A 16,068-nucleotide genomic window follows, 5' to 3' on the forward strand; every position below is an offset into this window, starting at 1 on the left:
TCCGGATACCCTATCTGGCTGAGATTGAACGCAGCCATTAGGGAGGAAGTTATAGCTGTCATTGGTTTTATCATTGAAAACAATCATTGGAAGTTTTTTGAAAGGTGTTAATAAATTTTATTGAAATGTATGCCATTGGACACAATTGATTCTAGTTAGAATTAAGCATTTCCTGATTGGAATCATTCATTTGAAGTTTGTATTCGCACGTTTACTTATGCGCGCATGTGCTTGCTTATGCCTATTATAGTTGGGCCATTAGAGCTGATCATTGAGCAGGTTGAGTTGAAATAAGGGGCTTGAGAGTAAGGCAAGTTTCTAGTATCTGATCAAGGCAATTTTAAACTATGTTTTTTTTCATTCAACTGTAAGCTGAACTTTATTACTCTCTAATTTATTTATTTTCAGCATAATTCTATTAAAATTTTGTTTGTAAAAATGTTTTACAAAATATTAAAAACAATATTTTGTGTGAGAAAACTACATTTTAAGACAATACCTTTCATTGTTTTCATAATACGTGAGTCGAAAACCATTTCTCTTCAATTTTGTGTATGTTGTTTTTGTAGGTTTTTGTTTATTTTGTATAAAAGTTGTCAATTGAATTTTTGTAAAAAAAATAACTAAAAGTAAGTAACAAGCTTGATTCCAATAGGTATCTGTTTTTGTTTGCGACATTCTTATTCCAAAACCAAGCAGCATTTTTTTAACTTTATTCTTTCACATTATTCTTTTCTTAAAAAAAAACATCAAGTAGATTTTTAAAACGAAACACATTTCAGAATGTTAACAACAATATTTTGCATGGAATAAAATAATTTTGAAGTCAATACCTTCATCAAATCAAATATCTCATTTGAATCGAGAATTTGCCAGTTGCTATTTACGGTCGATTTATACCCCTTCTCGAAAACTGGAATCGGTTTTATCTTCAATAAAATTACTCAGGAAATTTTTACCAGTTACATCAATTAGGCAAAGTTAAGCCATGAAATTAATTGATATTTAGTTTTTAGAAAAGACCCCTTTCTTTCATTGTTATTATTGCACCTAACAAGGAACGATTGAGAAGTATAAGCGTTTCCAAATCTCCTTGATGGTAAAAGTTCATAGGAAATTTTATTCTCGATAATCATAATATTTCTCTTTAAATAGGAATGAAAGACCTCTAGGACTTCAGTCTCCGATATCATTAAAAATTCAAGAACGGTCTCCAAAAATCAATAAATCGCATCATCAATTTAAAAAACAAAACAAAAAACGTTTAAATACAAGACATCCCAAATGGTTTGCGGACTAACAATTTATTTTAAAACGAAAGATCAAAAACTAAACACCATGTTTCTTTCCAAAAGGATTCATTTTTGAAAGCCAATTTGTCGAGGACGGCGAATCTCTACAAAACAAAAGGGAACAAAATTTCAATAAAGAAAAAAGATTAAAAAACTACAATATTTTGAAACTTACAGTTGCAATTCTTCTGTTTCATCTCCTTTGCCTCCTTCAACACCGCCAGCCTCTTTGATACCGGCATTTTTTAATTGTTCAATTAATTTAACCCGGAATTCAACTTTGTGTGGAACAATTGGATTCTCAGCTCGTATTTGGGCTTGTAGTTTCTTGAGGGCTTCCTTATAGGTAAGTCCATACCAGTCGATCTCTTCAGCCGTATACTAGTTAGGAATAATAAATTAAGAGATTTTACATTCAAAAACATAAAAAATTCTTACCGCTTCGAGATATTTTCTGTACTCGTCCAAGGTACGTTTTTGTTCGGCTGGGTTTATAGATAAATCTGGACAACCGTCTAGTAGAGCTTGTAGAATCTTCCTTTTCAGCCTCAAGGCCAATAGGGATCTCAAATCACAGGCGGGATTCTTTAAAATCACAAATTTAAAATTCATCAAAGTGCCAGTAGGTCTCGATCATCTAAACTCACCTTCAACAGGTAATGATCAAATCCTTGACTCTCGTGGATAAGATTCAATGTTCTCGCAGTCACTACCGTCGATATATACTTATCGAGAACCTGCGAGTACACTACCGAGCGCTTTAGGACGGGCACCCAGAAATGTGGTACTCTACGTTTGAGTGGAGTGCGTTTCTGGAAGCCCTTAATAACTGCCTCTCCACCCCAAATGCCATGATTCGCCTCGGGAACATCAATCAGTGGCAGTGGTTGATCCTGAATGGGTTTTATTTCACCAGTTATATCGTCACGTTCCCATTCGCCTTCCTTTGGGATATAATGGACAGCAGTTGGTTTTGTGAGTTGCCATTCGCGCCAGAATTTCCTATATGCATCGGGCAGTTCGGCGCCCAGGCCTTTATCGAAACGTGTGGGTCTTTTGAAGCCATAAAGCAGCTTTGGGCCCTGGAGGAAGGATTACACATTTTTGAGAAAGGAAATTATTGCGTCACAGGTTCAGGAAATCTACTCTTGGATGTTTTAATTTATTAAAATGTTGTTGTTTACCTGAGCTGTGGCGTGTGCCATGATTTTTTTTTATGAATTGATGTTTAATTGATAACTTTTTGATTTGGTTTTGAATTTTTATGAAGAAAATAAAAATACAAAATTATTCTCAGTAGAATTTTTTTGATAAAATAAATTCACACACACAATTTTTAAAATCACTGAGTGTGAGTTTGACATTTGACAGTAGAATCACGTTTTGACAACTTAAACAGAGATGTCTTTGATTTTTATCGCATGAGCAGTGGTATGGGGGTGTGTTCGAAAATAAAACCACATAAAATGCAATTTTTAAATTTCAAACTTGGCTCAACTTTCCATTTCTGCAGCATTCGCGTTTGTTTTATTTGATATATATGTGCAAATAAATAATGACTATAGCAATTTTAGAGCGAGGAAACATTTATTTCCGTTTTAAATTAATTTTCAGAGTTAACCTTTTACATGCAAAACACGCAAAAATGGTTGATTTTGACATTTATTACATGTTTTTTGTTCTTTTTCTTGTACAAACGCAACAGGAGAACATAAAGTTAAGCTTTAAATGATTGGAAATGCAAAAAATGCTCGCTCTTTCAGGAGTTTTAAATCTCCTGTTGACTTCGGTTGCTTCAAATCGTCGTGGTCAAGAATTGGTTTCATCATTCTTTTCACGCAATTAATCCAGAGGTTTGAACATTTTCTCTTGTATACAGAAAAAAATTTGATTTGATTTGTGCCCTTCTATGTAGATCATTTTTTTGGTTGCTGATGTCCATGAACGGAATGAAGATCTTCCAAACGACACCGAAACGAACAAGGTTTTGATCAGTGACGAATGTGAAAGCGAGGACAGTATTCTGGAAACAGCACATACCAGAATAGAGCCTAGGGAAGCAATCGACATTTTCAATAAGGCTTGGGAATGGGCTGAATATGAAAACGTTAATACAGCAGACATCAGCGTACTTAAACGACTTCGCGAATAGGCAGTTTTTAGCCAAATAGAAAAAAAAGAGAATTCTAAAAAGGATTACGCATTATTTTCATTAATTGCAACACACTTACATTTTTTCATGTACATTTATATTTGAAATAAAAAGAACATATTTAAAACAAAGGTCTCATTTATTTTAAACATTTTAAAAACTACACCTTCGTCAACATGAACAACTTCGATAACGTGAAGACGATCGGTTTTTAATAGTTCAGGTTTCCGCGAATCTACTGTACATATTCAGTGATTTTAAAATTAAATTATTTTATCAAAGAAATTCTACTGAGAATAATTTTATATTTTTCTTTTCTTCATAAAAATTCAAAACCAAATCAAAAAGTTATCAATTCATAAAAACAAATCATGGCACAGCTCAGGTAAACAACAACATTTTAATAAATTATCCAAGAGTATATTTAAAGAGCCTGTGACGCAATAATTTCCTTTCTCAAAAATGTACATACCTATAATAATTCCTTCAGGTCCCAAAGCTGCTTTATGGCTTCAAAAGACCCACACGTTTCTATGAAGGCCTGGGCGCCGAACTTCCCGATGCATATAGGAAATTCTGGCGCGAATGGCAACTCACAAAACCAACTGATGTCCATTATATCCCAAACGAAGGCGAATAACTGGTGAAATAAAATCCATTCAGGATCAACCACTTCCACTGATTGATGTTCCCGAGGTGAATCATGGCATTTGGGATGAAGAGGCAGTTATTAAAGGCTTCCAGAAACGCACTTCACTCAAACGCAGAGTACCACATTTCTGGGTGCCCGTCCTAAAGCGCTCGGAAGTGTACTCGCATGTTCTTGATAAGTATGTATATATCGACGGTAGTGACTGCGAGAACCAAGGATTCGATCACTACTTTTTGAAGGTGAGTGTCAATGATCGAGACCTACTGGCACTTCGATGTATTTTAAATTTGTGATTTTATATAATCCCGCTTTTGATTTGAGATCTCTATTAGCCTTGAGGCCGGAATCAAAGATTCTGGCGGTGTTGAAGCAGGCAAAGGATATGAAACAGAAGAGTTGCACTTGTAAGTTTCAAAATGTTGTAGTTTTTAATTTTTTCTTTATTGAAATTTTGTTTGCTTTGCTCCCACCCCAAATCCTATAGTGATCCCAAACAAGGTGCGCCACCCGTGTTATCAATTCAAAAAAACTTGTTTTGGGCTCAAAAAATTAAATAAAAAAGTAGGGCTAAGTCCAAAAAAGAAAATATTTTTTCCTATGACTTAAAGGTGGTACCTCGCCTTAATATTTAAAACATGTTGTATTAAGACCCCTTCCTAACTGTAAAAAAATCAGAAGGAAATTCGTGCTGCGGTATTCGAAAGTCGCCCTTAAATTTGTACTTTTATATTGAAAGAGAGAATAAGTTATTTCTTGAATCACAAACACAAACATAGAATAACCCGTTTTTTTGGCATTCTATAAATAGTATAGTAGAATCACTGATAATAAATTTATTAATTTTTTTAAATTTATATTTATTATCTGTGGTAGAATGTTCCCAAGAAAACGCAAGCGAGCTTGAAACTCGCATCAATTCTTTATATACCTGAATCAAGTTCAAATGAGCTTGCACTTTCAGTAGGTAGCATATTCTTATTTGGTGCTGAACTATTCAGTTCTTCATTGTTTAACACAAATTAAACTATCTCACTTGAACTTCATAAGAAACATCTAAACACCTAAAGTGGTGTCAAACTTAATCATTTTTAAATCTTCTTAAATCTTAGATTTATTTAATCTAAACAGAGACAAACCTTTGGTGGAAACATAACAAAATTTAATTATCTTTTCTATTGTCTTCTCTTGCAAAATAAGCCCAGTTAGTCCATTTTCATTAAAAAAAAACTAAATAATATCAACAGTAACAGATTGATTTGTTCCCCAATAGAAAACACATGATTCCAAATGCAGAACCACTCGACGAACACAGCCATCGAGATACGAATGCAATACCAATTGTACCAACATTTGCGAACAAAATCACATAGATTCATTCGTGATTCGTATAAAGGTCAAAAACTCATCCGTAGTAAGATTCTGCTTTAACTTGTATCGGTAGTATTCATACATAGAAATACAAAAAAACAAATGTCAGACTGACGTTTAAAAATATTTTTGGTCACAGCACCAAGTAAATTGACAACATTTAAATGTTTACCAAGATGAACCATTATCTTTAATTCTGACAATAAGGCTTTGATGACATCGTAGTCGCCAAAAGGTTTAACCATTTTGACAGCCAGAATAGTTTTCATGTATGTATTCTTTTTTTTAGTATATGATATGTTGTGATTGCTGTTATCTATGGTTTGACAGTTAAGAATGTCAAACTGTGTTTTACAGAAGTTCAGCAGTCAACCCAAACAAGACCATTTATTCAAAATGAAGAACCTTGCATTCGAGATTACAAATGTTTTGAAACACTTCTAGGCAGAGTCCCCATATTGACAATTTATTATTTATCAAATTACATTTTAACTTAACAATTTTACTTATGTTAAAGAACTTTAAATAAATAACAGTTAATTTTACAGACATTTTATTTCTCGTCAGTATAATTATGTTCATACATATCTTGACAATAAACTACTTTAAATATGAAATTATCACACTGATCATCAATCAAGTGTCAATTTTGACATAAGTATCATAATTTCAAAAAATAACTCGCAATACATTTGACACTCATTCATAGTATTCTGCAATAAGCACGCATATTTTTATTAATAATAATAATTGAAGGTTTCTTCAAAAATTAACTACATACATATGTATATGTAAATCAGCAGCAAATTTATTTCAAGTATCAGAATCAATGTGTAGCAGGCATTATCAAACAGTCGGCATTGCTTTTGGTGAAGCCATGAACTCTATATAGTCCTTTTTTGATTTTCTCATTTGTTCCTTGTTGGTGTGTAAATATGGTTTATTTAAAAACTCATAATGCTTTGAATTTAATAATTAAAAATCAATAAACAATAGACCATTAACTAAAAAACTTACATTTTTGACATCTGTTTCCAACATATTTGCGAATATCTTTTCCAATTGATGGAAAAGTGGACGACTTTGGGGATTTGCATTCCAGCACTTCAACATAACATCGTATCTAAAATTTAAAATTATGTTAGTTACATAGTATATTATAGGTATAGTCATTTACATTTCTCCATTAGCATAAGGTGGCTTTTCCATCCGATATCCATCTTTAAGTTTCTTGTATAATTGACATGCTGGAATTTCTGGATATGGCACAGTTGCTAGAGAGAAAAACTCCCATAACATAACACCAAATGACCAAACGTCAGAATATGTGCTATAGATTTGATGAGAAAGTGATTCCAAAGCTAACCATTTTATTGGCAAAAGTGAATCACTTTGCTTTTTATATTGATCAGTTTTGTACATTGATCTGGCAAGTCCAAAATCACAAATTTTAACAATATTATCTTTACACAAAAGTATATTCCTTGCAGCCAAATCACCATGAAGTACTTTTCTCGATGACAAGTATTCCATACCTCGTGTCACTTGGAATGCCCAACTAACAAGATCTGACGTATTGATAATTCGCATATCTTCATCACTTGCATCAGGATTATAATTTGACATGATTAGGTATTCATCTTGAAGTTATGAAATATAAATAATGAAATAGTGACACAGTATTGAAGTGACATTAATTACCAGACATTGACTTCCGTACACTTTCTTCTGTCACATAAACTATTTCCTTTGAATCACTGGAATTGGGCTCGTTTATAAAGTTCCTAAGAGTGTTTGTTTTATAAAATATTGATTTTTGTTTAAAAATTCAAAAGTTTACCGATTATTCTCAAAATCAATAGTAGGATCAATTTTGTCCGTATTTGGATTGATTTGATTAACAAATTTTGTCTGATGTTGCAGTAAATAGTTTTGAATGTTTCCGTAACAACAATATTCCACTATAACCATAACTTCACCTAAAATCAATATAAAAACAAAATAAATAGAAATACAGAAAAACAAATGTCAAACTGACGTTTAAAAATATTTTTGGTTACAGCTCCAAGTAAATTGACAACATTTAAATGTTTACCAAGATGAACCATTATCTTTAATTCTGACAATAAGGCTTTGATGACATCGTAGTCGGCAGAAGGTTTAACCATTTTGACAGCCACTATAGTTGTCTTTTCTTCGGGAATGATTTCCTCTGCATGAGCTTTTAGAACAACTCCAAAAGCTCCCGAGCCAAGCTTCTTACCTAAAAACAAAGTTTTCCTAGCTTAATAGTCTACGTAAAGATTGAGTTCTTTTTTCCATACCCAATTTCAATTTGTTTTGAGGGAACTCAAAACGTTGATCATAAGGCAACAAATCAGCTTGTTCAGTTAATGACATTTCGGGATTGATTTGTTCAATTGCACCTTTTTCGAAATTTTCTAGGCCAGCTAATTTCCTTCGAAGGAGAATTTGCGTTTCTTTTCTAATTTGTAAACCCAAATAGATGATTGATATTATAAGAACCACCATTAAAACAATCCATTCACTGTTTAATCCAGGCATACCTAAAAGAAGAAGCTTAGAAGTCACTAAAGAAGGAGTAAATAGTAAAGAAAGAATTAGTCTTACGTGTAATCTTTAGTTCTGTTATTGATTGAACATGCCCCAAACGGTTTGAAGCCTCACATTTGTATAGTCCTTCATCAGTAAGTTGGATACTAAATATTTTCAAGACTGTCTTATCTCTCGATATTGAAATTGTACTTATGTTGTTGAGTTTCTTATCATCCTTATACCATGTGATGCTGGGTTTGGGCATTCCCTTAAATTCGCAATTAAGCTCCAAGGACGCCCCCAAAGTACGCTTATGCAGTCCATTCACATTAGTTTCAACGATAACTGGCAATTCAGGTTCTAAGACAAATTGTCAAATATCAGTTGACAGTTGAAAAATGTTAATGTTTGAGATTCAACAAGCAAATTGATAATTGAGAATGATCTAGAACGTTGTTGATACCAAGCAAATTGATAATTGGCATTTGAAAATTGATTAATTTTTTCAATATCAACTGTCAATTAAAAAATTGACATTCTCAATAAAGGTACGAACTAAGCCGTGATTCTTACCGTAAATATCACTGATATTCAGAAATTTGCTATCATAACCACCCTCAATTTTTCTAGCTTTTGCCCGACACTCATAGCTTCCAACATGTTGATTTTCAAAAACTTTAAACTTTATAGTTTTCTTGTAAGTAAAATTAGAAAAAGTAGCATTGACTTCCACACCATTGCCACTTTTGATCATTTGATTATCTTTAAATAAATTCAGATCATTCGAATAAAAATAAGCCAGAGCGGCACATTCAATAGTCACTTCATCACCCTTGGCAATTTGAAGACGCTGTTCACCAACTATGGAGATCGCCATATTTTCCGTTATATCACCGATTAGAATGAAACTGTCATTAGTGTTTTCTCCAAGGGCATTGCCTCCAGTACAACGCATTTTTCCGGGCCGATCTGTTTTGAAGAATATCTCATTTTTCCATGCGAAATCAGAAGCCTTTGACGAAGTTCGTGTTGACTAAAATGACATACTGTTTAATTTTTTGATAAATCTTGATTGCTTAAGAACTGACATTTGGTATATCGACATATTCTTCACATGTTGGCCATTTTGGCTCAATTTGACAGTTGAAAAAAGTAATAGTTGCAACTGCCAAAGGGTAGGCATAGATTGCACAATCTACTTTGGCTTGTTCCCCAGCTCGAACGTAAACGTTTTTCGTAATAATCTGGGGTTTACCTGAAATTATAGTAAAAATCATATGAAACTTAAAAAAAAAACCTCCAAATAGGGACCAACTTTTGACAAGAACCTTGAACTTCAGGTCCTTTTTATCAAAATCGTTATTTGCCTTGAGAACATATTCCCCATTATCGAAGGTGGTGAGGTTTTTGATATGCAAATTTATTGATAAATTAGTTTGGTTGATCACATATTTTGAAGTCGGTTTAATAAGTTTTAGATCTGGACCATACCAGTTGAAAGTAACCTTATAGAAGCTCCTATAGGTTACGTTTAAGGCTATATTCTCATCGGCATTACTTCTGATAGTTTTGTTGCCGGTGGTGTAAATTATAATTTCCTTTTTTTCTAAAAAAAAATATGATATGAAATATGATTTTTATTGCGATTTCAAAATTAGCTATTGTTGTATACTTCGTACTGGAAATAGCCATCAAATATGTGGTATTAACTGGCGGGTTATCTAAATAAGTTTGAACTATGCATGTGTAGTTTCCTTCATCACTTTTTTGCGCATTTTTGACAGTTAAAATGTCAGAATTTATGTCATTGAGTTGGTTTTTCTGTAATAGTAAATATTTAAACTTAAAAAATACAAACATTTAAAACATTCCTTTAAAACTTACAGGGTTTTCGTCTAATGGAGTTTTCCATCTTATTGAGTAACGAACATCGTCTGAGTCCTCCACAGAACATTTCAAATTGAATGTTTCTCCTTCAAATGCATGTCCATGGAAATTTGATACGATTATTGGTTTTGACAGCAGATGTGTTGTATTAGCTATTTTCCAATTAAGATTTTAAATACATATTAAAAATAAATAAAAAGAGCTTAAAAGAGAATTAATACGTATCGTACGTCATAGTTGCTATGTCGGTCGTCACATAAAAGTGATTTTGACGTAAGCTGTCATTATATTTGTTCTTCATGAGGCGTTGTCTTTTTTATTTTTTAAGCAGAAAAATGTTAAAAAATCGTGCCCAAATTGTTTCACTCAACATCCCACAGTTAAGTGCAAGAACATTGATTCAATTGCGATTTTTGTCAACGACGTGGTCACATACGTAGTGTTTGCTTATCTGCAAAACAGTCAGAAGCTCCCCACTCATCGAAAGCACAACCACGTTATCATTCTTATCAGTCAAAAAACCGCAAGCTACGTTCACGAGCCATGGGTGCCAATCGACGTCACGGTAGTCGATCAAATCAGAGTAACCAACAACAAAAGCAGACAGAATTTGCACACTCTATCAACGAAATAGAAGACGTAAGGCGTGATGGTGGAGTTGAAATTGTTTCCTCTGCGCAATTCGAGACCGATGTCAATAAGAACAAAATATTCGTCTCGCTTCATATTAATCAGTGCCCATTGATTTTTTAGCTAGACACAGGTGCTACCTGCTTAATCATTGTTCTTGATGGCTATTACAGACTTGGCAGCCCACATTCTAAGCCTTCGTCACGATCACTTAAACATAATACATTTTCAAAGTGCAAATTCCGATTCAGTTTTTGATTCGAAAGACCAGCTCGGAATTAGGTTGCAGTAAGTTTTATGAAGCACATCTAACAATGAAATCCAATTGCCAACCTAATTACTTTAAAAACCGTCCGGTGCCGTTTGCTCAAAAAAAAGCTGTCCATCTGGAGCTAGAACGTTTACGAAAGTTGGACATTCAACGTCCCATCGAATCAAGCCAACGGGCCGCACCCATTGTTGTGGTAAAAAAGCCAAATGGGACCTACGCATTTGTGGAGATTTCAAGATCACGATCAACCCACACTTAGAAACAGATGGTCATCCAGTGCCACGCATAGAAGAACTTTTTTCAGAAATTGCAAGGAGGGCGATACTTCACGAATCTCCAGATACCTCTGGACGAAGAGTCCCAGAAAGTCTGTGTCATTAGTACCGAATTCGGATTGTTTGAGTATCAAAGGTTACCAACTGCCAATTTGGATTTCTGCGTCTCATACCTAGACGATGTTATCGTGTCCGGACGTACAAATGAAGAGCATCTAAACAACCTAAAGATTCTTCTGGAACGATTAGAAAATCATAGTTTGCTATGTCGACTAGCAAAATGTCAGTTTGCTAAGACTGAGGTGAAATACCCTGGTCATATAATTGATGCAACAGGCATTCGTCCATCGGAAACCTGAATTAAAGAATAACTTTGCCCAAATAGCTGCACCGTTCAACAAGCTAAGAGCTAAAGACGAAGATTGTAATTGGAGAAAGGAAAAAACAAAATTGTTTCAAGGTTTTTAAAGAAAAAATTTCAAATGTGTCACGATTAACACATTTTCAAGATGATCTACACATCACTTTGGCTACATGTGCTTGGCATGACATTGGGGCAGTCATTTCACACATTTACCGTCATGTTTCAGAGAAACCAATCGCGTTTGCCTCAAAAAATTTGGATGCCTCTCAAAAAGGTTAAAGCCAGATCGAAAGGAGTCTCTATCAATAATATTCGGCGTGACTTAATTTCAACAATATTTATATGGTTGTCAATTTGAGCTCATAACGGATCACCAGCCGTTAGTCATTATTTTCAGCCCTAGTAAAAATTTGTCGCATATGACTATACAAAGGCTACAACGCTAGGCAATTTTTCGGTACACCTACACAACTCGCTATCGTCCAACAACAAATCATGGAAAAGCTGATTGCTTGTCACGATTACTTGCGGGCCCTGATGAGGAATTTGATAACTCGGAAGAATCGTGACACCAAGTGGATGACAGTATTTCAGCCTTGGAAGATTTTCCAATCAATTCATATGTCATCGCAAAATTTTCAAAAAATGATCCCGATATTCGCAAAGTCATCGAATACATACGAGTACAACAGGGTTGGCCAGCACGTTTGCCTGCCACTCAAAATAGTTTACTTCCTTATTTTCGTCGAACACTTTGTCTAAGTGTTTCTGCTAACATTCTTCTCTTTCAGAGCCAAAGTCCAAGGGTGGTTATACCTTTTGCACTGCAACCTAAAGTGCTAACACTTCTACATCAAGGTCATTGGGGGGTAACTCGGATGAAGCAAATGACCCGCCGATACTGTTGGTGGGCCAATGTTGATGACATCATTGAGTCAACAGTAGCTAAGTGCAATGATTGTCAATCGAATGCAAACCGCTCACCAAAGGAGTATTCCAGTTGGACGACATCAGAAAACGTTAGGAACGCAGTCACATATATTTTGTTGGCCCTTTTCAAAAGTCTATGTGGTTAATTGTGGTCGAAATTTCAGTTTGTCATTCAAATGTCTTCAACTATTCATCCTTTACGTTCCATATTCGCCTTAGAGGGCTTATCAAAAGTCATCGTGTCCGACAATAGCACACAATTTACTCCTAAAGAGTTTCAGCAGTTCTGTCAAGATCATTCAATTCGGCACATAACCTCAGCTCCATTCCACACCGAGTGCAACGAAAGGATGGTAAGAGTTTTTAAAACGGCTTTTCCAAAAGTCATGACTGGAGATAGGACGGGCGATGATACACTCGCCACATTCTTATCCACTTTTCAAACCACACCGGACGAAATTGGAATATCTCCAGTAGAAAAACTTCACGATTGTCCATCAAACTTTACTCTCTGCTATGATTCCTGGACAAAAAAGATTTACTGAGCCAAATCAACCGAAGTTTCGTACGGGTCAATCCGTATATCTTCGACAATATCTCAAAGAAAAAAAGTAAAAAAAAATCTCGGAAGAAGGATGTACGAAATAGAAACATATCAAGGGAGCTGCAGACGCAACCAGAACCAGCTAAGATGTAATGCAAGAAGAGATAGCGACTTTACTCTTCACCATGGACTTAAGACAGGCAAGTTCTTACAATTCAACTTCTGATAATATTTCTTTTCCACCAACAATATGACAACACTTGTGATGAGGATGTTTTCATTGATACGGACTCCTGTCCTCCAATGGTTGACTTGTCAGGAGATCAACAAACAACAAATATGGACACACCTGTGAATTCAAAAACCGTAATGGATTCAAGTAACTTAAGCAAATTTGACATTTGTTTAAACTCGAGCCATTTAAAGATCTCTTGCGTAATTGCGCGAAATTTAACGAAACTTAGCAGAACGTCTATTATGCTTAGTGACATATAAGGCTGCTTATTGATTCGTTTCCTTAAGCTGGCTTAAGCTCGGTTAAGTCTATTATAATTGGGCCCTAAGAAGATCATCGCGTCCCAGATTCAAAACCGTATGTTTTACTCTAACTTAAACGAAGGGGTAATTGTTGCACCCTGTACTTAACATCATAATAATTGCACATGCAAATTCAAGTAATGACAATAAGTCAAAATATGTATATATTTTTGTTGTAACCGAGTTTATTGTATAACCTAGGTTAACCCTCGAAATTTTTTGTAGTGTAGTCTATTTTGTAACCCAGGTTTCTTCTTAGCCCTGGTTATTTCATAACTCAGGTTAAATTGTAACACAGGTTATTTTACAACTAAGGTTACTTCGAGCCCCAGACTATATCCAAAAAACAAAATTTCCCTTTAAATAAGAGAAATTGTAATTAAGTGTTTTTCAATCTAAAAGTCAATTTAAAGAACAGTCAATAATATTCTAGTGTAACTCAAGTTTAGTTTTAAAAATTCCCAAAGTAAGTTTTTTCTTAACAGACGCTTTTGAACTTGAACTACTTTAAATAGTGAATTTTAATTTAAAATGATTTTGAAATTGCCTGTAGAATAAATAAATTTTGACATATGATTTACAAGGCCATAAAAGTATGGAGTTACGAGAGATATATTAGCACTTCAGATATTTTTTCAATGTTTAATCAGATGAAGAAGATAACACACGTCTTCAAAAAAAAATACAGATTTTAAAAAATTCACACAAACGTTTTACTTACATATCCTGCAGTAGTTTATTAAAAATGACGTAAAAATCCATAACCATATTTTGTAGGATGAAAATGGACCAACAGTAGTTGGTACTTCGAGAAACATTTCTAAAATAAAAACGGTCTAAATGTTAAAAAATCCTAAATAAGTAAAGACATATTTATTTATAGGTCAAAAAATTTAGCGGCAATAATTTGGGTTCTACGAGTATTTTGTAGTTTTTTTTAAACTTATCGCTACGAGTGTCACGAAACAACTAAAAATGTTTCAAAATTTATAGTTTCGGTTTTCGGAGATCCAACATTCTGCCTTATCAGATCATATTTTTCTTGGCAATTTGGATAAGCAAAACACTAGATTTATGCTCGTTCTCTTAATTCTTATACTATTTTAATAAACAATACGTTATGGTACATTAGGGTGGTTTAAATTAAATTATTAATTATATACAAAAGAAATAGAGCTCAAAAACTTGACAGAATTCAACCCATAAAAACAAGAGATGCTTTCAAAAATTTTCTTAAGACTTGCTTAGAGTTTCCAATTCGAAGTTACTTGTATCGTAAATAACCCTCCGATTAGGCAATTGTCACTTTTGAAGCTGTAATTTTTTGACATTTGACAGATAAAACAATGAAATATCAAAATGAGTTAGCTTAAAAGCCTCCAAAGTAAGGGGCTGTGGAGACATTTTGAATTAGTATCAATCTTAATAAACGGTGATTTTTTAAGAGCTTGAGAACTTTTTAAAAAAAAAAACGCATACGCATCGATTCTTTATTTGAAACGTTAGATTGGTCCATGACATTTACTTTTTGAAGATAATTTCATTTAAATGTTGACCGCGGCTGCGTCTTAGGTGGTCCATTCGGAAAGTCCAATTTTGGGTAACTTTTTCGAGCATTTCGGCCGGAATAGCCCGAATTTCTTCGGAAATGTTGTCTTCCAAAGCTGGAATAGTTGCTGGCTTATTTGTGTAGACTTTAGACTTGACGTAGCCCCACAAAAATTGTCTAAAGGCGTCAAATCGCATGATCTTGGTGGCCAACTTACCGGTCCATTCCTTGAGATGAATTGTTCTCCGAAGTTTTCCCTCAAAATGGCCATAGAATCGCGAGCTGTATGGCATGTAGCGCCATCTTGTTGAAACCACATGTCAACCAAGTTCAGTTCTTCCATTTTTGGCAACAAAAAGTTTGTTAGCATTGAACGATAGCGATCGCCATTCACCGTAACGTTGCGTCCAACAGCATCTTTGAAAAAATACGGTCCAATGATTCCACCAGCGTACAAACCACACCAAACAGTGCATTTTTCGGGATGCATGGGCAGTTCTTGAACGGCTTCTGGTTGCTCTTCACTCCAAATGCAGCAACTTTTCTAGGGCCCGTTCACTGAAAATTCGACGTTGTGGCAGATCGTTCGGCTTCAGTTCTTGCACGAACTGTATTTTATACGGTTTTACACCAAGATCTTTGCGTAAAATCTTCCATGTGGTCGAATAACACAAACCCAATTGCTGCGAACGGCGACGAATCGACATTTCACGGTCTTCAGCAACACTCTCAGAAACAGACGCAATATTCTCTTCTGTACGCACTGTACGCATTCGTGTGGTTGGTATAATGTCCAGTAAAGTAAACTGAGTGCGAAACTTGGTCACAATCGCATTAATTGTTTGCTCACTTGGTCGATTATGTAGACCATAAATCGGACGTAAAGCGCGAAACACATTTCGAACCGACTACTGATTTTGGTAATAAAATTCAATGATTTGCAAGCGTTGCTCGTCAGTAAGTCTATTCATGATGAAATGTCAAAGCATACTGAGCATCTTTCTCTTTGACACCATGTCTGAAATCTGGCGTGATCTGTCAAATACTAATGCATGAAAATC

The 16,068-nt window shown here is 34.6% G+C and overlaps 3 protein-coding genes across 3 annotated transcripts; 1 reads left to right on the forward strand and 2 right to left on the reverse strand.

The window, feature by feature from the left end:
• Positions 1-1,269: 1,269 nt before the first annotated feature.
• Positions 1,270-2,666, reverse strand: LOC129949831 (39S ribosomal protein L28, mitochondrial). Its single transcript, XM_056061493.1, has 5 exons — positions 2,477-2,666; positions 1,940-2,374; positions 1,731-1,877; positions 1,468-1,673; positions 1,270-1,396 (listed from the first exon to the last, which is right to left on the reverse strand). The coding sequence occupies exons 1-5, from the start codon at positions 2,495-2,497 to the stop codon at positions 1,330-1,332; spliced, it is 876 nt and encodes a 291-aa protein (XP_055917468.1). The 5' UTR covers positions 2,498-2,666; the 3' UTR covers positions 1,270-1,329.
• Positions 2,667-6,310: 3,644 nt separating this feature from the next.
• Positions 6,311-10,452, reverse strand: LOC129950796 (vascular endothelial growth factor receptor 1-like). Its single transcript, XM_056062713.1, has 14 exons — positions 10,440-10,452; positions 9,905-10,059; positions 9,700-9,841; positions 9,336-9,626; positions 9,109-9,275; positions 8,594-9,053; positions 8,096-8,380; positions 7,789-8,031; positions 7,503-7,727; positions 7,305-7,443; positions 7,166-7,248; positions 6,642-7,104; positions 6,482-6,587; positions 6,311-6,424 (listed from the first exon to the last, which is right to left on the reverse strand). The coding sequence occupies exons 1-14, from the start codon at positions 10,450-10,452 to the stop codon at positions 6,311-6,313; spliced, it is 2,886 nt and encodes a 961-aa protein (XP_055918688.1).
• Positions 10,451-12,922, forward strand: LOC129950797 (uncharacterized protein K02A2.6-like). Its single transcript, XM_056062714.1, has 3 exons — positions 10,451-10,546; positions 12,239-12,466; positions 12,542-12,922. Exons 1-3 carry the CDS (start codon positions 10,451-10,453, stop codon positions 12,920-12,922), a joined length of 705 nt encoding a protein of 234 aa, XP_055918689.1.
• Positions 12,923-16,068: the final 3,146 nt, after the last annotated feature.

This window comes from Eupeodes corollae, chromosome 3 (assembly GCF_945859685.1).
Source record: "Eupeodes corollae chromosome 3, idEupCoro1.1, whole genome shotgun sequence".
NCBI lineage: Eukaryota > Metazoa > Arthropoda > Insecta > Diptera > Syrphidae > Eupeodes > Eupeodes corollae.